We start from the raw sequence: 25,773 nt of genomic DNA on the forward strand, positions 1-25,773 counted from the left end.
TACAAAAAGTTTACCAAGTGTCATTCCTATTAAATGAGTGTGTGCTGGGTATCAGCTGATGATGGAAGGCCTATGAAAATGGCTTCCTCTCTTGCTCTGCTGCTGGACCTTCTGAAGAAATTATGACTTAAATGTGTGCACACATCAGAGAGGGGGCAGAGCAGGGATGTTGTGAGGGAAGAGTTCAGACCTTCCTTGGGAAAATAAAAGGACCAAAGAAGTAAAAAAAAAAAAAAAGTTGAAATTACATCTCATTTTTTTTCCTGTCCTATGCTATGCATTTTGTTACTGTTGTTTAGTCTCTTAAGTTATATCTGACTCTTTGTGACCCAATGGACTGTAGCCCACCAGGCTCCTCTGTCTGTGGATTCTCCAGGCAAGAATACTCGAGTGGGCTGTCATTTCCTTCTTCAGGGGATCTTCGCAACCCAGGGATCAAACCCATGTCTCCTACATTGGCAAGTGGATTCTTTACCATCTGAGCCACCAGGGAAGCCCTGCTCTGCATTTTAGACAAACTCAAATTAATTAGAACACCACTCTCAGGCCTGGTTTTATAAAAGATCTTTTACTTAAAAATGAGGCCTCTCTGGGATACTAATATGGGTGTAGTCACATATGTTACACACGAATAAACAAACTTACAGCATGAAACAAAAAACATGTTGCAGAGTGCTATGAACTGTCTAATGAAGAATAAATATTATGTGTTAAACCACAAGGTTCCTCCACTGAGGTTCAATCCTGGTAAATGAAAACCCCCTTAGGTCAGGGGAGCACCTGGAGCTCCGTTCTGGAACTGGTGGTGGGTGGAGGGTACCGTGGAAGAGGGAGGGCAGCGAAGGACTGTGAGGAGCTGAGAGGTGGGATGAGGACTCTTAAGGATGTCTCAGGGTCAAACTGAGGTCTTCCAAGTTGCTGTGATGTAAACCTGCCATCACCTCGTCCTTTTGCAAACCTCTAGCTGAACTAGCCTTTTCTGAGCAACGTGACTGTGAAATAATAAATTCTCTGGGAATTCACAGGAACGGAGGGCGCTGGACTTTAAGAGTGTGGAATGGATGTGTGAGCAGTGCTATCTAGAGCTTAAGGGTCAGGGAGACCCTTAATCCAGCAGACGTCTGGATTACCTGACATTGTTTAACATGAATGAGCTCTATAGACATTTAAACATGCCATTCTTCCCTACACCATTACCTTGAAATTCATGTATTTTTAAATAAGGACATTGATATATAAATTAAAATCACATATAAACACTGAAATCTCTGTTTTAAATTACAAAATATTAGTGAGTGTCTTTCCTACAGTTCTGTCTTTTCTTGAACACATTCCGACGACATCCCCATGGCAGTAGTCGCCCAGCTGGCACCAGAAGGTGAAGAACATCGCCATGTGCAGCTGGTGGGGCTTGGGAATGCAGGTGTCTTAATAATACATGTTCTTATCCCACCAGCCTAAAGAAGGAGGAGGCAGTAAGTGAGAAACAGAGGAAGGTCTGCTGGAGCAGATCAAGAGCCCCCAAGTCCCCCATACATTAGTACTCACTTCCAGGGAAGAGTCTGATGAAAAGCTTCCGCACCTCATCATACACCCAAATCAGAACTGCGTGTGGCACAGCCACAAACCAGTACTGAGGCCTGGAGGGAGAGAGGGGGTGGTGTGAGACCCACACACCCACCCTTAAGTGGCTGAGCGCCTCATTCATTTCTCTTTCTAGACTGACAGAGCAACCCCACTGGGTCACACAGCGTAGAACCCTATGGTTTCTTATTTAACTGGACTGTGACCGCTAGAAACAGTGTCTGCCTGAGAAGGGATCTGTTGGATGAAGGTAGAGATGGGATGGTGAGGGGTGGAAAACCCACATCCTCTTCTGAAAAAACTAGCAGGTCAAAGCCTCATACTGATTAAAAGAAAGAAAAAAAGAACAGTTTCACTTTCTCTCTTTGGAAAGACTTGAGGGGAAAGACTTGTTAGCCTGTGACAACCAGACTGGGGCCAGTTCCTCCCCAAAGTTGCAGGGAACCTCACCGGAGCATCGTGAAATTCAGGGCCTGGATGCTTCCAAGGCCATAGGAGAGGATTAATGCAATGATAATCTGTGAGGCAATCCCCACCCAGATGACTTTATTTCTGTAAAACACAAAAGCAAACAAATTCTGAACTCCCAGCCCCAGGCTCACATGCCCACATGCAGTCATCTGGGCAGCAAAGGCCCAGACTGAACCCCCAGGACGGCTGCACCAGTACCTGAAGAGACCTTGCTGGAAGATGGAATTCCTCCGGGTTTTTCTGATGATCAGATCTGCTATTTGCTGAATCATGATGCTGACAAAGAATGCTGTGTAGCCCGTCCATTCTAGATATTTCCTCTGGTACCTTGTCTGTCAGTGGCCAGAGAACAGAAGACCATGATGCCCCAGATGGACACCTCAGGGAGGTGTTGGTGCCTGTCTACGAGCCTCTACTCTCTTTCCCCTCCCCATGATTGAGAGAGGGTCACTTTCTGTGTTTGGAAAGAAATCTATGGATTAGATTTATGGATTTTAATGGATTTGGCCCAGCTGTGGCGCTGCTAGCTGCTCCTCCTCCACACCTGAAGTGTGCTAATCATTGAATCGTGTCGGACTCTTTCTGATGCCACAGACTGTAGCCCACCAGGCTCTTCTGCCCATGGGGTTTACCAGGCAAGAATACTGGAGTGGGTTGCCGTTCCCTTTTCCAGGGGCTTTTCTGAAACCGAGGATTAAACCCAGGTCTCCTGCATTGCAAGCAGATTCTTTACCATCTGAGCCACCAGGAATGCAAGCTAATGTAAACAAGTGAGCTCTAGACCTCCAACTTAAGAGATGAGCTGAGCCCGGCAGAGGCAAGCCGCTGTGACCACAGGGCCCTCAAGGAAAACCATCACCTCCCCTGTCCCCTTAGAGCCATCCAGGGAGGGTGCCGCCAATAACCTGGCCCTTACCCATTCCTGTCCGTAGCTGTCTTCCAGGTCATTCACATTGTCTTTCTCCCACTCCACCCGCAGGTTGAGGATAGTGCTGGGTAGAAAGCCCTGCTGCGCGTACACGGTGAAATATGTGACAAAGGCCCCCAGGGCCTGCATGAGGCCTAGAAGAACAGGAGAGGTTCTGTACTGACCCCAGAAGTGCCCTGCCTCACTCTCCTCGGGGCTCCCCCCACAGCCCACCCCACCGCACAGGGGAAGGTGGGTCTCTGGGCAGCCCCTCCTCGTACCGATGTGCAGGTAGGAGTACAGGGCGAGTGGCGCGTTCACCAGCCTGTCCTTCTTCTTGTGGCGAGGCTTCCTATTCATAATGTCACTTTCAGCTTTCTCGTAAGCCAGGGCGATGGAGGGAATCTAGAGGGAGAGAACAGCATGAGGCCCAACCCTGAAATGCTAGATGGAAGGAAAGAGTGGCAGCACAGCCAGGGGCCCAATGTAGGGGAGGGGGTGGCAGCGGTGGTGGCGTTAGGGAACTGGTCCATCCAGGGAGCAGACAACAGGGTGTGCTGTCTGCAGAGAAGACAATCCACCTGTGTCTGATCGCCTAATCATCACCCTGTCCTGCCATCTCTAGACGATCTAGTTATAAAGCACTTTCCCTTCCCACCACTGACCAGTGGTTCTCTCCCAGGTCCTCCCCCTGGAGAACCCACATTTCTAACAAGTTCCCTAGTGATACCTGGAAGAACCACGGCAGTGGAGATAAGAAGAGCAAGCTTGCTGCAGGCTCTGGGGCTTCAGCTCCCCTCTAACACAGAGATACCCCAATATCCCTGGACCGTGGAGGCTGCCCAGGTGTCATGTGAAATGGGGGGTAGGCAATGACCTGCAGAGCTGTGAGTTTTGCTTGCTCCCTGAAGCCTCTGTAAGCTAGAGCCACGGGAGTGACTGTCACAAAGCTTCCTAAGGGGATTAGTTCTAGCAGAGGGGAGGTTTTAGGTGACATTACTGTAGGTCTGCGTGAGGCTTCACAGTGTTATTAATGGCTGCTTCTTACTGTGTTTGGTGAGGGGCTTCCAGGTCACAGATTCTTTTACTTAACAAGGGGCGGCTGTGGGTTATCACTTTGGCCACTGGGCCCCAAGCAGTACAGGGACTATTTTGGTGACAGCTCTTCAAAAAAAAAGTGGGGGAGGCACCTGAGCTGAAACTGACCAATGGCCTGTTTTTTTGGAAAGGTGAAGAACTCATGTGTTGAAAAGTTCTTTTATGGAGTGAAGTGGTTTTAATTTTCAAACACTTGATAGATCTCTCTGGTCCTGTGCTTTGAAGTGTGGTTGGTGGACCAGCAGACTCAGCATCACTTAAGAGCTTGTCAGAAACCATCACATTGAGGTCTGAGAAGCACTGATTAATCCATCTCCTGCCCTTGAAGGTAATGACACTGAGGTTTCCCTCACCTGGGGAAGTCATCAGACCCTGTTCTCTTTCTGGCTACTTACTATGTCTGTGCCCAAGTCGATGAACAAGATAGTAATGGTGCCAATGGGTAGGGGAAGCCCAGCAATGATGTAGATGAGAAAGGGGCACAGCTCGGCAATATTCTTGGTCAGCGTGTATGCGATCGTCTTCTTTAGGTTGTCAAAGATCAGGCGACCTAGGCAGAAGACATTTCTCCCTATAGGACTTGCTTCTCATTTCATGGGTGGCCCCAGCCCTTGCTAAGACCACTCAAGACCCCACTCACCTTCCTCTACCCCTGTGACGATGGACGCGAAGTTGTCGTCCAGCAAGACCATGTCGGCTGCATTTTTGGCTGCATCAGAACCTGCTATCCCCATGGCGATCCCAATGTCTGCCTTCTTCAGAGCTGGAGAATCATTAACTCCATCCCCAGTCACAGCGACCACAGCATCCTGCAGGGATGGCAGAAGGTTGTGGGAGGCGGGCGGAGGGGGTTAGTGAGCAGCCTGGAGGTCTGCTGCACCAAAACAAAGGCCCGTTTTGGGTTGGAGGAAAAAGATTAAGATGGGAAATCCCAGAAGTAAGAACAAGCTCTAAATAAGATGTTTGAATGATCAAAACCATATGAATCCAAATTGTAAAGGTAGGCCCCTGGGGAGCAAGCAGGAGGGTTCCTGGGTGGACTGGGTCAGCCCCGACAGGTGGAGATGTGGGGTGGTGACCTCACCAGAGCCCTAAGGAGGGGCCAAGGCTCAGTGCTGCCTCTCCCCACAGAATGATGACAGACCTAGAAGGTTCCCAGGATGCTACATTCACCCACCTGCCTCTGACAGCCCTCCACGATGATCAGCTTCTGCTGGGGGGACGTCCGGGCAAAGACAATCTCCGAGTGGTTGGCTAAGAGCTCATCTAGCTGTTCCGGACTCATGTCCTTCAGCTCCATGCCAGTCACCACAGCAGCCTTTGCATCCCTAGACAGGCAGGAGGAACTGGTTGAGGCCCTAGGTGGAAGCTGAGGTTAAAATGCTATTCTGGGCAGGAGGTGGGGTGAACCTGTTTGGTTTTACCAGGAACCTCAAGTCCTGACTCATCTGAATCATCTGGTGGGATGATGGGGTGTGTGGGTCTCTTTTCAAAACAGTGAACTAAGGCTGACAGGCATTTCCTTGTGTCACATGACAGTAGGAACAAGTCAAGCAGCCATTTTTTACAGGAATGGGTGAGAGGTGGCACTTCCCAGGGCAAAGCTTTACTCAAAAGAAAAGGAGGTAAAAAACTGCCCATTTGTACATTTTGAATCCAAGAATCCAGCTTTTGCCTGAACACATGGGTGACAGCTCTTTGTTTATTTCAGACTCACGGTGTCTACTATGCAACCAGCTATGTAGGGAGAAAAGTTGACTGAGGTCTTCCTGAGGAAAGCTTTTATCTGCTGCCTATAAAAGTGAGGTTCTAGGAACTACTGAGACTGCAGACCTGACCATGCTGTCCCCTGAAGCATTGTCCAAAGGAACATCCAGCGGAGCCCAGGTCCCCACTTAGTCTGCAGGGCTAGGGGCAGCCTGTGCCGTGCGGCCCCTCTGACTCCCCCACAGCACCCACGCTCTCAGTTCCGAGTCCCTGGCTCTCAGTTCTGAACCCCCGACTGTGTGCAAGCCCTCACAGATCCTACTACCTTTGCCAGGGGTGGGGGCCTCTAGTCTTCCCTTCCCTTGGCGAACATTTCAGCCTTCAAATCTCAGCTTAAACGTTTTTAAGCACAAAACACTGCATGCTTTTTTGTTTACCTTTTTAAAGTTTTGAGCTCTTTTTAGGTCTGCTTCTCTTTTTTTTCTCTTGGTGCTAAATATTGAAATTCTAGCACTTGACTCAAACTACAGGTTTTCCTATATTCTGGTAAAAAAAAAGGGGGGGCGGGAAGCAAGAAGGAAAGGCTTGTTTTCCTTCCTCCCCTAGCTACGAAAAGTTTTCCCCTGATCATGAAGCTGCAGTTGATAAAGTGGACAATTGAAAACATTCACAAAGTAACCAACCCTCTCTCCTGTGTGGTGACTTGTAGGAAAAAGTAAAATCCTACTATTTCAAAAAACAAAACAAGTACAACTTCTGAAGCTGTTTTCACAGATGGACATTATCACCAATGTTATCTACACAAAGGAGCACTACACAAAGGAGACACAAATGTGTGCCCAGAGGCTGTTTACCTGCTTGGTGTCCTAACTGGTAATTTGTTGCCCTAGCAGTCACTTATCACCTGTCAGCTCTGTGTTCCTAACAGGTATAACTGTTTGGGTAAACTAGGATATGTTCTTGGGTCTTTTCTCTCCATATGCATCAAAGTATAATAAAGCAATGACATTTATTTTCCAACTAAGACTTTGGAGACTTTGATTTAAATGATCAACAGTCAGGTTCCCACTGCTAGCACCTCTGTGCCTGTGCTTATTTCACTGAGTTTGTTGTTGTTTATTGCTGTTTAGTTGCTAAGCTGTGTCCAACTCTGTTGTGATCCCATGGACTGCAGCCTGCCAGGCTCCTCTGTACATGGAATTCTTCAGGCAAGAATACTGGAGCGGGTTGCCATTTCCTCTTCCAGGGGATCTTCCAGACCCAGGAATGGAACCCATGTTTCCTGTGTCTGCTACAATGGCAGGTGGTTCTTTACCAGTAGACATCAGAGAAGCCCTCCATTCTATTTACAACCAAGTAAAAAGCAAAGAGAAGTATGTTTCCATAGCAACACATTATGAAGCCTAAATACTAAACACGGAATAAATACTCAAGATGCAGACTAGGGGCTCAGAGAGCACAAAGGATTCTCAGTGTTCCTGATTATAAACTGTACCAATGACAGGTAATTTCCTATAAAGTTTCTGCTTCAGTTTCCTCACTCTAAATTTATCACTGAAGTTTTCAGATCTACTTCACTGGGCTGAAATATAGGTCATTTTTATGGTCTCAATACAGTGGTTGGCACATATCAGGTACTCGATAAAATTTTGAGTAATGACTGGATATAGAAATTACAGAGTAAACCAGCCAGAAATTATAGAGTAAACCAGTAGATCATGTTTGGCAAAAAGGGGTTTGCTCCAGACAACTCTTTAGGGGCAGTAGGGCCTGTGGTAAAGGCCTGAGTTCTGCTATGTAGGTTCTGAACTCACTGCTTGTTAACTTGCTCCACAGGAAGGTTGAGGCGTTTGGCAATGTCTTCCACCGTCTCACTGTTGGCGGAAATGATACCGACGCTCTTGGCAATGGCTTTGGCTGTGATTGGATGATCGCCTGTAACCATGATAACCTAGAACACAGGCAAGGAGACAGGCATGTGGGTGGTGAGGGACTCTGCTGCTCAGGCGAGCAGGGATGACTTGGTTTTGCCCACTACACCATGGCAAGGGGCCACTGGTGGCTTGCAGTCCTTGATCTTTAGGTCAGGGAATCACCTGTCTCAGAAGGACACATGGATCCCACTGGATCTACCCTTGTTACATTTCCTCCTTGGACCTAGAGGAAGTCCTTCCCTTTGGTGTAACTTTGTGAGTGGGCTGACGGATGTCTCCTTCAGCATCTTCATGATGCTCCTCAGCCTTGGAATTAACACAGTAATGGAATTAAAATTTTGGCTTATCGTGAGGGAAATGGAGTATGGGAGCTGGACCTCAAGATTAAGTAACAAAACCTTTTATTGTCTGTCGTGGTCTAGGGTGACATGTGGTTACTTCACGGCTTTCTGCTCATTGCAGTTGTGCTTGTGGTTTATTCCACAGACACAATGACTATGCTTTTATAGGATGGTTACTGAAATCTTAGTACAGTGAAAGTAGAGAATTAAAAAAGGGGGAATTATGACATTTAGGAGAAGAGACCTAAATACTGACTCTCCTATGACAGACGTTCCTAGAAAGGAACTCAGCATCCGTGGAAGATGTGTGAAGTCAGGGATGTGCAAGTCCCACCTTGATCCCTGCACTCCGGCACTTGGTGACAGCATCAGGTACCGTGGACCGAGGCGGGTCAATCATTGACAAGAGGCCCACAAAGCAGAAGTTGGATGTAGGGAAGTTCATCGTGTCTACATCAAATGAATACGTTTCTGGAAACTCGTCTGTCGGCAGGTAGAGGTGACAGAAACCTGAAATGGGTATGAATTTAGGAGTTGGTGAAACTAGGATTAAAAAATGATGAAAAAATAGGGAACATTTTCATACACTTTCAGTCCTTTGTGTTTTACCAGTTTAAGAGAATTGATGTCAGTAAATCTGGTGGCTCAGATGGTAAAGAATCTGCCTGCAATGTGGGAGACCTGGGTTTGATTCCTGAGTTGGGAAGATCGCCTGGAGGAGGGAATGGCCACCCACTCCAGTATTCTTGCCTGCAGAATCCCATGGACAGAGGAGCCTGGTGGGCTACAGTCCACGGGGTTGCAAAGAGGCGGACATGACTGAGTGACTAACACACTTTAGAGTTTACCATAATTGTTCAGTTCCTTCAGTTCCGTAACATGTGGTTTTAGGAAAGACATGTTTCATCCCCAAGTCATTTACTCTGTGCCCGTTAGGTATGCTCTGGAGAAAGAAAGCCCAGGAGTGGACAGCCTGTACTTCTGAGGAGGTTGCAGTTTACAAGTGGTGTGGGGGTAGAGACAGAGACATAAAGAGATGAAGAATGGGGAGCTGTGCCCAGAGGGTCCCCTCCATCCATTCCCACGTTTGTCTCATGCTGTTCCCTCTGTGGGAGTACGTTCCCCCCACAACCCTTTACCTCTATCACTCAAGGTCCAGACTGAAATGTAACTCCTCCCATAAAATCTTCCAAGACTTCTGATCTGCAAGGGCCCCCACCCTCCTACGCCATCACACAGTATCCCCTGCATGCTGACCACATTCTCCTTTAGGATATGAGTGGACGCCAGTGCTACTCCGCTGCATCCCAAGCCTGCCTCATTGTGCCTGCCAGCGGGATCCCGCTCTCTCACCCAGCACTCGCTCCCCTATGCCGCCCAGCTCCATGTAGGCTGTGTGGAAGGCCTCGGCCGTGCTCCTGTCCAGGGGCTGCTCCTGCCCGTTGACCATGATGGTGCTGCACTTCTCCAAGACCCGCTCGGGGGCCCCTTTCATCACCACGAGGAAGCGCTTGTCATTTGGGTCCTCGGTCTCGTGGATGGAGAGCTGCGGGGGAGGGATCGCGCATGCTCAGTGTGGCATCCCGGGTAAGGACACCATCTCTACTATGAAGGGTCTGAACTGGACAGAGCTTTTCATGAGCAAAACATCGCTTTCTCTGTGGTTTCTGTTTCTATTCGCCGTGATATGTAAAGGAAGAGTGTTCTCCGCAGGCGTGTTCTGTCCTTTCTAATTCATGCCCAAGTAATATGCAGAGACTGAAGGACTTCCTGGTAGTCTGGTGGCTAATACTTTGAGCTCTCAATGCACGGAGCCTGGGTTCCATCCCTGATCAGGGAACTAGATCCCTCAGGCCACAACTCAAAGATCTCATGTGCCAGAGCTGTTTAGTTTCTTCGAGTTGAATGAGGCTCCAGAGACCTTCCAAGGCCTCCTCCTAAACCACCTTGCTCAGTGCCGAGTGCTGCGCAGGCGTGTGGATATAAGGTGACTCTAAAGCATCTCAGAGCTCCTTGGCTTCTTGTGTGGGAACCACTCCTTTCTAGCAACTCCAGGGAGCCCACTTTCTCCATCAGTGCTCTGTACAGCAGGCCTCAAAGAACCTGCTCTTCCTCTCCCTGAAGAAGATGGAGCCCCAGCAGGATTTGAGTCTTGTCTGTGGTTGAAAGGCCACCCGCCTAGGCTGAGCACACCCCTGGGGTCTGCCCAAGTCCTGGCTCTGGCCCTTGCTGGCTATGTCCTCTGTTTCCTCATTCTTGACTATCTAATAGAATTGTGAGGAGTGTGGAAATCAGCAGTTGATAGCCATGATTACTACTGTTATTTTAGGATTGCTAGTCATTCTATTTTCATTTATGTTTCGAACAGAGATCTGAGTTCCTCTACATTTTACATCATACATTTTGTTAGTTGTCTGCTTTGCTAACCATGACTCTTTACTGGTTAATTATCCACAAAGACGTTTGCTCCACAGTTATTTTCCAGTCCTAAATTCCTTTCAAACAAAATGTGTGCGTAATCACTAGAAACTTGCACACAAACGTGGTCATCCTACTTACTTAATTTAATGTTATGCAAAGACTAAGTCCTAGACAAGGAAATGGCAACCCCATCCAGTATTCTTGCCTGTGAAATCCCATGGAGAGAGGAGCCTCCTGGGCATGATCCAAAGAGTCGGACACAACTGAGTGACTAAACGACAACAACAACAAAAGACCAAGTCACAACACCCCACTCTTGCTTTGGAGTCTCTGGGGAACTCCACCTGTGGCAGCACTTTGTTCTCTGCCTGACCTGAGGAGGGTGGACATGGCTGCCTGCTGGCTACCCTGGTGGGAGGGGAGACAACCAGGCAAGGCTGGCCAGTCGCCCCCTGAGCAACAAGGCTTGGAGACTTCTGTGCACTGCTGGCAGGGCAGACATGGAAAGCAATGCTTTGGGTCCTCACTGGTCCTCACAAAGAGCAGGGTTTACCCAAATGGCCTGAACTGACCACCTGGCCTCTGTGTTGTGGTAGAATAAAGCATAGACTCAGGCATCAGATGGACATGTGAAGACTTAGATGCTCGGGTGGCTCCGGCCACCTCAACACTTTCTAAGGCCTATTTCCTTGCCTGCAGTTGGGACTTCACCTGGTCCTACCTTCAAGGCTTATGGTGAGGATTACATGAAACCAAGCATGGAGAATGCCTGACACAGATGGGGCAGCTGGCTTCTCCTCACTGCCCCCCTCACTCAGCCTGTCATGTTGGGGGGTGTGGCTGCTGCCCCTCCCTGTGCCCAAGTCACCAGGGCAGGCAGTGGTGCATTTGTGTGCATGTTATACAGAAAGGCCACGTGTGGGAATGGCAGGCCCCATCGAAACCTTCATCTTTTCTCTCTTCTGCTTGTTCTGTGTTTACCAGATGTCCAGGCTCTGCATCTCTGAGGACTGTTTTTAAAGTCAAGTGTCATTCAAAACACATATTGACTAAAGGATACTTATGAGTGGAAATGCTGCTCTAGTGATGATAAAGATTCAGTTGCTACTAAAGCCCATGAGCCCTAGAGCCTGTGCTCCACAACAAGAGAAGTCAATGTAATGAGAAGCCTGCACACTGCAACAAAGACCCAGCACAGTCAACTATAATTAAAAACCAAAAGATTTAGTTGTGAGGGGAAAGTCACCTGAAATTTGTTGGTTGAGTTAAAAGGGATTTCAGCTACTTTGCGGTTTCTTTTTCTAATATCCATCACGTTACCCAGCACGACCTCTGAGAACTTCAAAAGAGCAGTTTCTGAGGCATCTCCAACCACAATTTTCTGTGAATCAAAAGATATAAGTAGTTGCAGCACATAATTGGGTTCTTCTGTGGTTATTTTCAACACACCAATGTGCAACCTAAGCTTACTAAGTACCAGAGGGAGAGAACAGTTATCCCACAAGTGACAGATTTACTACTGTTAGTGTTAATCGTGCCTGACTCGGGACTGTAGCCCGCCAGGCTCCTCTGTCCATGGGATTCTCCCGGCAAGAATACTGGAGCAGGTTGCAATGCAGGAGACCCAGGTTTGATCCCTAGGTCAGGAAAATCCCGTGGGCAAGACTACTGGAGTGGGTTGTCATTTCCTTCTCCAGGGGATTTTCCCAACCCAGGGATCAAACCTGGGTGTCCTGCATTGCAACTCGCTCCAGTATTTTTGTCTGGAGAATCCCATGGACAGAGGAGCCTGGTGGGCTACAGTCCAGGGGGTTGCAAAAGGTTCAGACACGACTAACACTTAAAACTGTTAACTGTAGGGCGCAACCTGCTGGCGATAGGGGAGTTCAGACAAGTTAGAGCCCTGAGAGTGGGAGTTTTCACGGGAAAAAAGCAATGAACTTGATCTTGGAGAGGGGCAGGGGGTGTTTCCTGGAACTCTGATTGTATCTTCTTAGCTGGTAAAGAATTTAGGACAGTAACTTAAAGGCACAATCATTTTCAAGAAAGAGACTTTTCAGAAGACCTAAATGAATATTTTGAGAACTTTTAGATTTCTTGAAGTTAGTGACAGTGAAAAAGTTTCCTACAGGTCTTGTGGTTAGATTTGCTCTCGCAGAACAAATGCTACTCAGTTGCAGAGATTAAACCAAGCACCAGATCAGAACAGAGGAGGTGACTTTGCTCTGCAAAGTGCCTGCGGCTGAGACTGTGTGTGGGGCTTCACCTTCATGATAGGGACGCTCTCCTGTCCAGGTCTGAACTCAGCGCGGTTACACAGCGTTATGATCTTTGACAGGGAGGCCCAGGTCGCAGAGCTTTGGTCAAAGACTTGATCTGGAAAGAAGAACCATGGATGCTGAGGGTGCCAGGCTTGTGCCAACGAGCAGCACTGTTCACCTATGGCCACAGACCAGCTGCGCTGAGCCCACCATGCAGGGCCAGGCTGGATGCACCCCAAGGCTTACTCGATTGGTTTTCACTAGTGTCTGCCACGAAGATCTGGTGGTCGAACCACAGATGGGCCACCGTCATCCTGTTCTGGGTCAGGGTCCCGGTCTTGTCTGAGCAGATGATGGAGGTGGAGCCAAGAGTCTCCACTGCCTCCAGGTTCTTCACAAGGCAGTTCTTCTTGGCCATTCGTTTTGCTGTCAGTGACAGAGTCACCTAGACAGAGGAGAGAGAGAGAAGCTTTGAGAAAAAGCACCATGCTGAACTTGGGTTCAGTAATGTAGGAACAGTTACAGTTGGACTAGTTTCAGGTATAGTTACAGATGCAGTAAAACTGCCCCAGACCCAGTGGCGAGAAGGCATATAAAGCTTGCACGCGCTCTCTCTCTCTTTACTCTTTGAGGAAAATGATCCTAAGGGATCCACAGGGAGCAAAGCCGGGCAAGTGCCAGGTCAATACAAAGGGGGCTTAGCTGCTGAGCGCCTGTGGATCACAAGCAAGAGTGTTGTAAGACAGACTTCAGCCACTATGTGCCAAAGGGCTTGCCCCAAATGGCTTACTTTTTGCTTTGGGGAATCAAGAAATACTTGTTTCACTTTAAGATCTCCAAATGTTAATAAAGATTCTTGGGTCTCTCTGAAGCCCTCAGATCTCAAAAGGGTTCTTTAGGCTCCAGCTTGGTCAAATTACTGTCTGCTGGAGTCAGAGGAGACAGGCGATAACACTTCTGTCTGTCTTTGCTTAGGACAGTGCCAGGAGTGGAGGTATGAATCCTCCCCACCTGGGGGCCTTGTTTCAGGATGAGTTAGGTCCTGACACAGCGAGAACCAAAGTTAGACCAGGGGGCAGAGCAGAAAGTGCTGAACTGCTCTGCAGGATCAGACAGGGAGTTTGTGTCTCAGACTGCCTCTGAGAGGGTGAAGTGATGTGAAAGTATACCTACATCCCTCAGCTGTAGAAACTGCCAAAGTTTTTTTTTTTTTTTTTTTTTAAAAAAAAACTGTGGAAATGCAGGGAAGGTGTCAGGCTTCTAGAAAATTTCTAAGTGGTGGTTCAAGATTGTCTTATCTAGATCTTAAGGGGCAAAGTATCATATGGGATTTGCAGATAGATCTCTAAAAATGAAAACACAATTTTTCAAGGACAATTCATTCAAATACTAACAGATGACAGTTCTCTTTGTCCGTCTAAGAGACAGAACATCCTATGACTGGCCCTGATGGAGCAGACTCAGCCGCGGCAGAGCAGGATGGCACACTAGCAGGGTCAGGGTATGGCCACTAGCAGCACAGACTCACAGTTACAGTGGCCAGGAGACCCTCAGGCACATTGGCCACAATGATGCCAATGAGGAAGATGATGGAGTCCAGGACATAATACTTCATGGACACTGCGATGATGAAGAAAATGATGCCGATGGAGACTGCCACTCCTGCCACGATATGAACAAAGTGCTCGATCTCGATGGCAATGGGCGTCTTCAAGTCCTTGACCGTTGAAGCCAATGAGGCGATCTGCCCAATGATGGTGCGGTCACCCGTGCTGATGACCATGCCAGTTGCTGTGCCTACAGGTGGAGCAGACATTTTATTCCAGGAGTCCTCAGCGAGGAGGGACCATGGCCTCGCACGCTCCTCTCTTTGGTGGCTCACATGGCCAATCAGCACATGACACTACCAGCTCTCTAGACTCCTCAATTCCACATTTTCTCTTGGAAAAGCTTAGCAGCAAGAGATGGTAGAGAGAGAGAAACATAAAGCTTGACAAAGGAGAAAGGCTATGAGAGGAACATGTAGTTCTGCAAGCTACCGGACCTACCTTCCAGACAGGTTGTAGAGAAGAAGGCGATGTTCTTGGTCTCCAGGGGACTTTCATGTGTGAACTCACAGCAGCGAGCCTGGGGCTCTGACTCCCCGGTGACAGATGAGTTGTCCACCTAGAAGGAGATTTGAAAAGAGTTCAAGGTCAGGCAACTTGTTCCCTTCTTTGGTTACACTGAGACCTGGAAAGACCATAGCGCCACGAGCATGACCCTCAGGGCACCCATGACACTGACCTTACACCCCTGAGTGGAGAGAATTCTGATATCCGCAGGGACCCGGTCTCCACCTTTAATCTCCACTATGTCTCCCACCACTAGCTGGTCAGCAGGAATTGTCTTCTTCTCTGAGTCTCGAATGACAAGTGCTTGCTGCAGAAGAAAACCATGACCCAGGCCTCAGATCCCATCCTGGAATGATGCTGGCCCTCCTGCATGCCCCTTGTCCCCCACAGGCTCAGGAAGGAAGGCACAGAAGTGCATGGCTGTCAGAACAGCAGACAATGAAGCCAAGGGTTCTACTCAGGTCCTGAAGACCCTAAGAACTATTTTTCTTGAGTTGGAGCTCATGGAGATAGCCTTCGACCCAGAAAATGCTGCCATGGTAGGTACAGCAAAGCCACAGCTCTGGGCCTGACAAGACAGGGGGACCAATCATCCTGCTGGGAAGTCCAGGAAGAGTCCTGAGGTTGAGCCAAAGGGATCAATGATCTCATTCAGGTCATAAAGCCTTTAATGGAGTGAGAGATGGGTCTCTGCTTCCTAACACAAGAGATTCCACCCAGAGACCATGCCTCCCAGCAGCTCTGCAGCCCAGTGAGGGTGTGGTTCTGTGTGCTGACAGTGGTGACCCCAGAGGACCCCTCCCAGGTTGCTGCAGGTGGAGGGATCTGAGGCCTCCCACACTGGCAGCATTTGGGGGCAACATGCAGCGAGGCTCAGAAATGGGAGCGGAAAGACTGATGGTTTAAAGAATCACAGGTTGGCTCCCTTGGCTCATGTTGGAACCACTTGAATGACTTCTGTCCGAATGGTTCACCAAGCTGAGGAGCAGCCACAGGAGATGCCAGGCAGTGGCTCATGTTTCTGTCCCATTTTGCTCTTGACTGAACATATTCCTCCACCTTGCCTCACTGACCACACCCAGGAGGGAACGGGGGCTTCAGAGAGATTAGGCCAGTTGCCCAAGACTCCGCAGACAGCAGGGAGGGGTCCTAGGCCTCCAAGCCACGCCCCCCCCTTTTTGATGCTTGCTTGTCTCAAGCCTGGAGACACCAGGGAAGCTGTCACACTTGCCTGCGGGATCATCTTGTGGAAACTGGACATGATGTTGGTGCTCTTCGCCTCTTGGTAATAAGCAAAGACCCCGGTTAGAATGACGACCAGGGCAAGCACGGAGCCCAGGTACACCTGGGTGAGGAGGACAGGCATTAGTCAGAGAAGCAGCATCAGGAATGAGCCCGACCTGAGGGCCAGAGTGCTCCATGGGCCAATCAGAGAGATGGTAGTTGTGTCCTGATGTAACTTGCAGGCCACACAATTCACCCATTTGAAGTTTATAACTAAATGACTATTAATAATTAACACAGTTGTATAACAATCACCACAATCCATCATTCCAGTAAGACCCCTTGTGCCCACGGCAGCCACTCTCCTGCCCCGGCCCAGCCCGGGCAGCCACTGATCTGCTGTCTGAATCCAGCACTGGCCTGTTCTGGACATTTCACACCAATGGAATTACACAGAATACAGCCTTTTGCACCTGGCTTCTCTCTCAGCATCATGTTGGCTGCTTTAACTCTATGGTTTGAAAGTGAAAGTCGCTCAGTCGTGTCCAGCTGTTTGTGACCCCATGGATTATACAGCCCATGGAATTCTCCAGGCCAGAATACTGGAGTGGGTAGCCTTTCCCTTCTCCAGAGGATCTTCCCAACCCAGGGATCGAACCCAGGTCTCCTGCATTACAGGCGGATTCTTTACCAGCTGAGCCACAAGGGAAGCCCAGCTTTGTGGCCCCTAACTTTGTGGTTTGGTCCTACCTTACTATTAGACACACAAATTCTCCACGGTAAAGGGAGAGAATTAGTTTGGAGGAGAGAAAGCCCAAAACACCTCACATGGATGTCGATTTTTTTTCCCCACATAGGAACCAATCATGTATTGCTCTCTTAAAAACTGATGCTCACACTGCTCTGAGACACTAGAGAGTCAGATATACTTTCTATTTTATACCTGGAGAAGTTATTGATTTTCTCTGACTTATGGAGTGATTGGTCAGTGGTAGACCCTTGACCCCAGCCCAATGCTCTGCCCAGGGAAGGCCTTGCGTTATAGTGCTGACCCTCACCACCCGACTCCGCCCATCCCCATCACCAGCAAACTGGGGAGGAGCCCCGAGCGCCGTACGTTGTCCAGGGAGGAGGCCTGATCATTGGAATACTGAATCCCATATGCGATCCAGCACAGGATGGCTCCTATCCATAGGAGGATGGAGAAGCCCCCCACCATCTGTTTGAGGAACTTGATGATCTCCGGGGTTTCCTTGGGGGGTGTGAGGCTGTTGGGCCCATGCTGAACCAGCAGTTCAGCAGCCTGGGCACTGGAAAGACCCTGAGAAAGCAGAGGGAAAAGAGACAGGAGTTAGACGTTTCTCCCTCCTTGGGCTGGATGTCACATTTCTGCAGACTGTGGGCAGCTGTGACTATATCCCAGCTCAGTCACTGTGCCATCTGGGGGTCTCATTGGATGGACTCCACCATTCTCCCGGCACATCTCGTAAACTGTGGGACAGGTGGATGCCCTGACACCTTCCCGCCATGTCCCTCCCTTGCCCCTGCATCCTCTGGGCCCAGGCTCCGCTGCTTCTCTTTGCTTCCCTCTCTGTAGGCCAGTGAGTCACACAGCACATATTTCTGTTCACTTAGAACAGATACATCCAAATTTCCTGGTGTTAAGACAACACATCTTTGAGTTTGAATTCACAGAATGAAGCAGCACTTCTGCGATGAGAGATTTTAGGAGGCGTAAGGTGTCCGCCCTTCTTGGAGGAGGCCTGGACACGACCTGAATACTTACTCGGCACAGGGTTTGAAAGCAACCCTGTACCATGACAGTGAGGAGGCACTCAAACCTTCCAGGGGTCACCATGGCTCAGCTGCAGTCACAGTCAAAGAACTGTCTGTGATCAGACACATAGCCCAGCAGAGGGCCTTGCCAGGCCTGCAGCTCAGGCCTGCTACTCTTGAGGTTAATGAGCCTGCTCTTGCAAGGTGGGCATGTGGGGGGCTGGCAGATCACTCACAAGCCCCAAGCACACAGCCTCTCTCTTTGTATGGTCCCCGATCCCCTCCCCCGTCACTGGTTCTCTGATGACTTACCGTAATGAGGTTTGTACCATACTTTGTCTCCAGTTCCTCTTTGCTGAGTTTGTGGTCATCCTAAAGTCCATGAAAAGAACAGAGTGAATAATTCCAAAAGACTTGAACCCTAAACCCTGACAAGCCCATGAAATCTGGGAGAAACACTGAGGATGGGAGAGAGGCCAGGAAGTGTAAAAAGAAGGAACCTTTGTCCCAGGGGTTCCTGCAGTGAGAGAAGAGAACCTTGCTGCAGGAGAGCTCACTGGCCAGCAGACTTTCTGGCCATCCCTGGAGAGTTCAGACTTAGCTTGCCATTTACCACATGGTAGCCGTCCTTAGCTTTTATGAGTCAAGCAATGCATTTCACCTCAGTCTGGTCTCCAGCACATGCAGATCCTAGACACCTGTCATCCAGACACCAGTGATCTGGAAACTCAACTCAGACCTGAACTGCGGGATTAACGGGGAGCGATCAACAGTGCCAAACCATTCCACATGTCCTGACAGCTCCACACAGCCCTCACCAGGCAGGCCATGTGGGAGAGAGAAATGGGCCTTTCCTTCCTTCAGCACTTGAGGCTCAGCTCGCTATCAGACAAGCCCTCAGATTAAAAACCTGCCAAATAAATACCAGGGGGGTGGTGGTGGGGCCACACTTGCTAACTCTGCCACAGAATTATTAAGCTAAAGCAGAGCTTCTCTACCTTAGCATTATTGACATTTTGGGTCAATAACTCTGTTGTGGGGACTTCTGCTCACCAGCACCCTCCCTTTGAGAAGTGATAACCATAAATATCTCAGGACATTTGCTGTGGCACCCAGGGAGCAAAGTTCCCTTGTCCTGCCTTGTCCTGTCCCTTTCAGAATCGCTGGGCTAAAGGGCTAGAAATCTCTTTCTGTGGCAAAAAACCCAGCAGTCAGGATCCTAAAACTCTGACTGTCAGAGACAAAAATTTATACTATGACTGGTACCAGAACCGTCTCTTTTCTTAAAGCAAAAATGTTTCATGTTACAGAGAGTTAGGGTTTTGTCCTGTGCTTAGCCAGATTGGCCCTGCTCGTCCATTCACTGTACCAGTACCCACTGAATATGGCATTTCTGGGGAGCCATAGGATTAAGACATGGTTCTGTGCAGAGTATGCCAAGTTCGGGGCAGAGAAGAGTTAACATGATTAAAGTCGTTGCTTTCATGGACGGATCTCAGACTGTAAGGGACCATACTGCACCATCCTCCCCACTAGCCTGACTCTCTGGGGATGAGAGTTGGGAGGGTGCGGGTGTGAACTCTGCTGGAAGAGCACAGGGCAGCACCAGGTGCCTCAGGCTTGAGTCACCTGCTTGTTTCTTCAGAAGCCAGGGACACTGCATTACTCATCAAGGTTCTAATTTTCTGGAGGGGTTGGGATGCAAGGGCACCCAAGTACGAAGTCACAAATTACAGGATTCCTGTAAGAAGGTTGCGAAAAAGAGGGGAAAGAAAGCTGTTTCTCAGCAAAGAAGCAAGGGAATACTCCAGCCAACACCATGGAATTATTTTTTCTATATTTTCCAAAAAGGCTCAAATTTCAAGGAAGGTTCTCATTGTAATTAACAAGCATATGATAGAATGGATATATAGTCATGTTATAAACAGTAATTTCAAGTAAGACTAGTTATATCTTCATCCCTAACTGCTAGATACATGCAGGAAATAAGAATGACTATCTTAGCCTTTCTCCAGTTTCTCTGTAACCCTCTCAACAACTCTAAGAGGTAGTTACCATTTTTAATTCCAATTTTTCAAAACAGGAAATTGAACTTCAGGGAAACAGATTTGAATTCAGATCCAATTCCAGGGTCATCAGAACATACATGGACAAACACCTTGTGGCATGTGTTGTTTAATGAGCTCTCCAGGTAAAATAAAAGACCTCTGATTTGCAGCAGTCACATCTCAAGCTACTAATACAGTACCAATCGGCTTGCCTGAATTCCCGAATGTTTAACAACCTGCTCTGTGGCACACAAGAGCTCACAGCACTACCAGCTTCTCAGAGAACCACAGCTCTAAAGTCTGCAGAACAACCCGCATAATCTCAGACTCAGGGCTGGTTTCCATTGGCATTCCTGAGATGTAATCAGCCACCTTTCAGTTCTGGGGACGTTCTTTCCCAGGGCGGCCAGCTTTAGTAGTAACAGGGCTTCACATCCACAAAGCACTGCCATTACAAGAGACTCTCACCTCACCTTCCCCCTGACAGACCCATGAAAATGGTTTGTTTCCCATTTTACATAAAGAAAACAGCTCCAGAGTAGCTAGGTAGCTTACTCCTTAGAGAACTGGAACCTCAGCTGAGCCCAAGGCTGCCTGAACCCAACACCAACTCTTACTACTGAAATCCTTTCTCATGGGGCAAATATACCCAGAAACCTAGCAAGTTTAGGGGCTTTCAGTTTTCCTCCTGGGTGGTTCTGGCTGATGAGATAGTTTAATTTCATAGGCTACTAATATCTCAATGAACCAGCAGGGGAGAGATCTGGGCAGTGCCTGTGGCAACTGGCCTCAGAGGAGCCCTCCCTGGGCGTGCCTACAGCCTGAATGCAGGAATCTTCGGAGGGCCTGACCCCTGGGCAGATACAATCACACCATTTTTTTTTTTTTTTTCTTAAAACAAGGAAACACATGTCAGGGATTTTGAAATTCTTAAGACTGAAATTTTCTTTTGTAAGAAGTGGGTTATAGGGGCAAGCTGTCACCAGGGCGGACAGTGCTCAAGGGCACCCATTTGCTCAGGGACCAAATCAACTGACCAGATCAGGTTCTTTTTTAAGCTCCTTTTTCTGGTGGTTCTTTTTGCGTTCCAAACCCTTGTTTTTCAGGCCCCTGGACTTCTCCTTGCCATCCTCCTTGTCTGTTTTCTCAATGTCTTTGGTTCCACTGAGCTCCACTGAGTAAATTTCTCTTTTCTGAAAAAGAAGCAGAGGTGCAATGTTGGCTCGAGGGAGATGGGTTTTCCGAGGCGAAGCAGGGGCCCTCATGGTGGGTGGAACTTACAAGGAAGGGGCCCCATCCCCCATTCCTGGTCCCTCCTCCGGGGAGTTCTCTACAGCTCCTGCAAATAGAGCCTGCAGCGCCTTCTCTCTGCTCTCCCCTTCTGCGGAGGGCTGGCTGGGTGGGCTCCCCAGAGGATCCCTCCCTGGGCGAAGAAGTTCATTTCCCGGACTCAGACAAGATCCCTCCGAGGAGGGGAAGGGTCTCGCCAGTGCCTGGTCCCCACGGGACACTAGGGCGCCCTGTGTCTGGGTGGGGGCGCCTGGTCCCTGAAGGACACTCCAGCGAGCCCGGTGTCTCAGAGGGGGCGCCTGGTCCCCCAGGGACACTCCAGAGTGCTCCGTGTCTCGGTGGGCACACCTGGTCCCCGAGGGACACTCCAGCGCGCCCCGTTTCTCGGAGGGTGTACCCATTGAATTCCTGAACCACCGAGGGCAGGACGGCGTCAGGACCACAGAGCATCCGCGCCGTCACCAGCCTTGCGCCGCCCTCCTCCGGCTCCACGGCCCCTTCCTGCGTTTGGGTCAGCATCTTTCTTCACCCCACCAGCCCGAGTTCCACGGTCTCCGGACCGGGAGCGGAGAGAACGGAGCAGAGCCCGCCCGCCCCTCCTCCCGCCCCGGCGGCACGCACCCGGTTCATGGCGCGGGCGGGGGGTCCTGTCCGGAGGGCGGGCCGGGCACGTGGCGGGGGTCCCGTCGAGCGAGGACCAGGGTGCGGGGTCGCGTTGGGCCGCGTTGGGCTGGCGGCGGGGTCCTCGCTCCTTCGGGTGCGGAGCGCCAGCGCAGACCTGCAGGTGGCTCGGCCTTAAAAGCGCGGCCCCGCCCCCGCCCGCGAGCCCCGCCCCCACCCCCGGCGGGGCAGAGAGCCGGGTGGGCGTGGGGTCCAGTGGGCAGTGCGGTCTGGCCACCCGGACCTGCCGCGCGGAAGGCTCTGGGGAAGACCTCGCCCGCCTTTCCCCTTGAGACTCGTTAGATTGTGAAAAGTCCTAAGCGGGGTGGGGGTGGGGGGAATTGTAGCTCCCCGCATTGGTCATTCTCTGGGTGTCCTGGCATCGAAAGACCCTGGATGACCCGAGAGCGGACTTCGATGGGCGCCGTGGGGTCAGAGCGAAGTGGGGAGTAAACGAGAGACCCCCGACCCCCAGAAGCAGCCTAGTTACTTGCAGGACCCAGATGCGGATGAAGGGGTGTGAGGCCCGAGGGTTGAACGAGGTGCCTTAGTGGCACGCTGGGCCGGGGATCAGCACCCACCCTCCACCGTTGGGGGTGAAGACCTCTCCCTCCCGAAAGAGGGCTGCCCACAGCCGCCGTTATTTCTCCCTCTCCCTCCCTTCCCTTCCTCCTTCTTTTCTTTCCAAAAGGGCAGAGTTGGAACTCAGTCTCCACCCCCTACCCCTGTGGAGCGGGGGCAAGGGCAATGAGTCATAACTAAGTCCTCAGGGACAGGAAGACTCCGGCAACATCTAGTTACAGATACATATCACAGGTTCCTTAGCGTCCCACCTCCAGCAACTGCATGTTTCTGTGGAGTCTGTGTGAGGAGATACAGACTCAGTATGAAACTTGCTTGCACTCTGCCAGGAAGCCAAGGGGAGGGGTCTGCAGGCGCAGAGTGGCTGCTGCGACTCTGTGCTTCTGGAGCCCTGGAGTAGAGAATCAGGACACCCAGAGAGAGGCCCCTGGGCTCAACCCTGGAGTTCAAGTTTCAGGAGCAAGCCTGATTCACACTGACTCACTTAGGGGGTCAGGAGAGAAGGAGGTGGGGAGAGGGGGTGCCACGGTCAAAAATGAGTAAGTTGGCGCAAACCCCTCTGAGAAGATGGCTGTTAGTCTTGCCAGTGTCAAGTTTGAAAGATTCTCAGTTGCCACCAACTGGATGGCAGAGAACACTGTCCTGCACAGATCTGGCTACTGCTGCTCTGCCCCCGTGGCAGCCTCTGATGCCTGGGTATGACCTCTGCAACTCCGTGCATGCCCACCCTAATACCCTAACTCCTGCTCCATGTCCCTCTGCTCCTGGAGGAGAGTGGCCTCCAGGCCCGTGTGATGCAGGCACCTACAGCAGTCCTCACCTGCTAGAGACACAGACTCACCACTCTCAGATCCCAGGGGCTATCAACCTTGACCTCCACCCAGTTCTGGTGAGCTCTCTTGGGCTGGCCGGAAAGCTCAAGGTCCAAAGTGGGACACATTCTCAGCCCTGGACTGCAGTAGCAGCTTCTAGTGAAGCAGTGGTCTCCTGTCCTTGAAAAGAAGCCCATACATGTTGCATCTCCTCGTGGACTGATCTGAGTGACAGATATTACATACTGGGACATGCTACCGTGATACATGTAACTATTCCTGGCTCATTTTAGTCCAGTAATACACAACATATTTGAGACTGCACTAGACATAGGGGAGAAATGGTACTAAAATTATGTTACTCTCTGCCCTGGGGGAAGTTAAACTTGAGTTGAAGACACAAAATTAACAAATTGTAAATAATTGTAAATGAGCCAAGACAGAATTTAGCACTAAAGGATCTAAGCTCTACATGCTTCAGGATTTTGAAGATGGGGAGATTTTATTACTTTGAGTTAGTTCTCCAGGTTTTTTCTCTCCCTTAGCAACCTCCACGGAAGATGGGAGAGAAGCAGGTGGGTCTGAATGTGTTGGTTACTCCTCCTGGTCCCTGAGAGGCCCTTCCTGCTGCAGTTCGGGGTGGGAGAGGACATTGCCTTCTGGCTCCGAGGTAGAGGAAGAGGCGGTTCCCTTCTGACCTCACGCCCGCCGCCCTCTCCCGTGGTGTGGCAGCTCCACACACCTGCCCATCCTGCAAGCTTGTGTCCGGGCAGCGTTTCCCCACCCACGAGGGCCGCCTGGAGTCAGAATTAAAAAAGAAAAACAAACAGAACTTCGGTCAGGCCTGCTTCAGCACTGTCTCCTCATTTCTTCATTTTTATGGGCGTATGAACATCCTGCAGGAAGGAAACTGGCTTCCAGAAGTCAGCACCTGTGATGTGGCAATGGCCCTGCCTGTGGTGCCCAGGGCCAGGTGGGCACGGTGCCCTGGGAGAGGGTCCGGGGCTCAGGTGGCCACAGCAGCCACACCCGCCTTTCTCCTCCTGGATATGCACCCCTAGATGTGAGAGCACTATGGCCTTTGTTCTGTGACTAATTCTTGGTAGTAAGATCCTTTTTCAGAAAATTACCGTTTTCCTTTTAATAAGTGGTTGGAAAATATTAATTTCATTTCTGAAGTCTTTGATTTTTGTATTTTAATTTTAGGGGGAACACAGGTTTTTGCCGCTTGAGTCTTCATCTTTGTCATGGAAGTTATAACATATACACATGTATAACGTATGACACATAATATGTATGACATGAAGGATGTCATTCATACAAATATGCTGGGTTAACTTTGCTGGAATTTGCCTCTTCTGATGAGTGTAGTGATGCTCTGTTGGCCACTAGCTCCCAGATTCTTCAGAGTTAGGGAGCCGAATGCAGACACTCAGTATTTAGTCCTGAAATACTTATTGGAGGTTTGTACTATGCATGTCAGCATCACACCAGGCCCTTCCTCTGAAACAGCTTTCCACCTGGTGGAAGATACAGCAGCTCAGGTAAGAGTATCCACAGCAGACAGTCAAAGGCTGACGAGGACCAGCACTGAGTCGATGGGCATAAGCCACTTCCAGAACAGCCGAGGAAGGCATGAACGGTGTGATGGGATGACAGGCGCTTCCTGAAGTGGGTCCAGTGCAAGTGCCCTGTCAAGGCTGGGTCACCTGACCTGAATGGGGGCAGGGGTTCCAAGGGGAGCATATCCTTTCAGGGAGTAGCAGGGGAACGGGCTGTCAGAGTGGGCTCCATCCTCAAGCCTTGGAGACCGTGACGTTGAGAGATTCTGCAGCAAAAGTGGAGGGCTCCCTGCCCAGAGCGGGGCCAGGCTTACAGGCTTCACTGTACGTTCCCATCAGCCTCCTGACAAGGAGGGGCCTGAGCCTGTCTAAGCCGCAAGCAGCTGTTCATTCAGGTACAATTTATTTGTTCTATCTCGAGTCTTTGAAATGAAACAAGAGAAGGAAGAGCAGACGATGGTGATTTCATCTAAGTTAGAGGAGTTTCTAGGGTCTCCCCTCTGGGTGCCCCCAACAAATATACATTTATCCTGTTTCCAGCCTAAACCGAGCTGTTCCCAGAGCTGCAGGGAAGGGAAGCCATGGAATTAATATTGTAAGAGATGTGGTCCATCTCACCCACAAAGATCAGCTTTGATCTCATAATGTGATGAGGGGATGTCATCCTTTACAAAGACTTAAGTTAATTTAAAAAGAGTATGACCTATTCCTAGTGCTGTTAAGAGAACTGTGTTCATCTCCCCCGGTTTTCTTCCCTGATCTGTCCCTGTGAGATGCCAGGTCTTGGGATGAGAAGAACAACCTGGTCCTTATGGAGTCACTGTCCATATAAGTCAGGCACAGAGAACAGCTGCTTTGTTATCTTGGTGTCTCTTGTTCTCTCTGATGTACATTAAATACTTGTCTGTGATAACCTAGTGTCTTAAGTCAGCATGAGGTAAGCTGGTATAACTCTATGAACCTATCTATCCTGAGATCAGC

General features: G+C 49.8%; 1 protein-coding gene across 1 annotated transcript; it reads right to left on the minus strand.

Moving 5' to 3' along the window:
- Positions 1-1,428: 1,428 nt before the first annotated feature.
- Positions 1,429-21,151, minus strand: ATP12A (ATPase H+/K+ transporting non-gastric alpha2 subunit). The gene is made up of 22 exons (XM_068984364.1): positions 20,924-21,151; positions 18,151-18,210; positions 17,180-17,383; positions 16,070-16,183; positions 15,011-15,145; positions 14,773-14,890; positions 14,253-14,521; positions 12,971-13,169; positions 12,730-12,839; positions 11,710-11,844; positions 9,396-9,588; positions 8,377-8,552; positions 7,582-7,718; positions 5,238-5,388; positions 4,701-4,869; positions 4,456-4,610; positions 3,244-3,367; positions 2,972-3,117; positions 2,254-2,387; positions 2,035-2,136; positions 1,549-1,640; positions 1,429-1,457 (listed from the first exon to the last, which is right to left on the minus strand). Exons 1-22 carry the CDS (start codon positions 21,149-21,151, stop codon positions 1,429-1,431), a joined length of 3,180 nt encoding a protein of 1,059 aa, XP_068840465.1.
- Positions 21,152-25,773: the final 4,622 nt, after the last annotated feature.

This window comes from Capricornis sumatraensis, chromosome 12 (assembly GCF_032405125.1).
Source record: "Capricornis sumatraensis isolate serow.1 chromosome 12, serow.2, whole genome shotgun sequence".
NCBI lineage: Eukaryota > Metazoa > Chordata > Mammalia > Artiodactyla > Bovidae > Capricornis > Capricornis sumatraensis.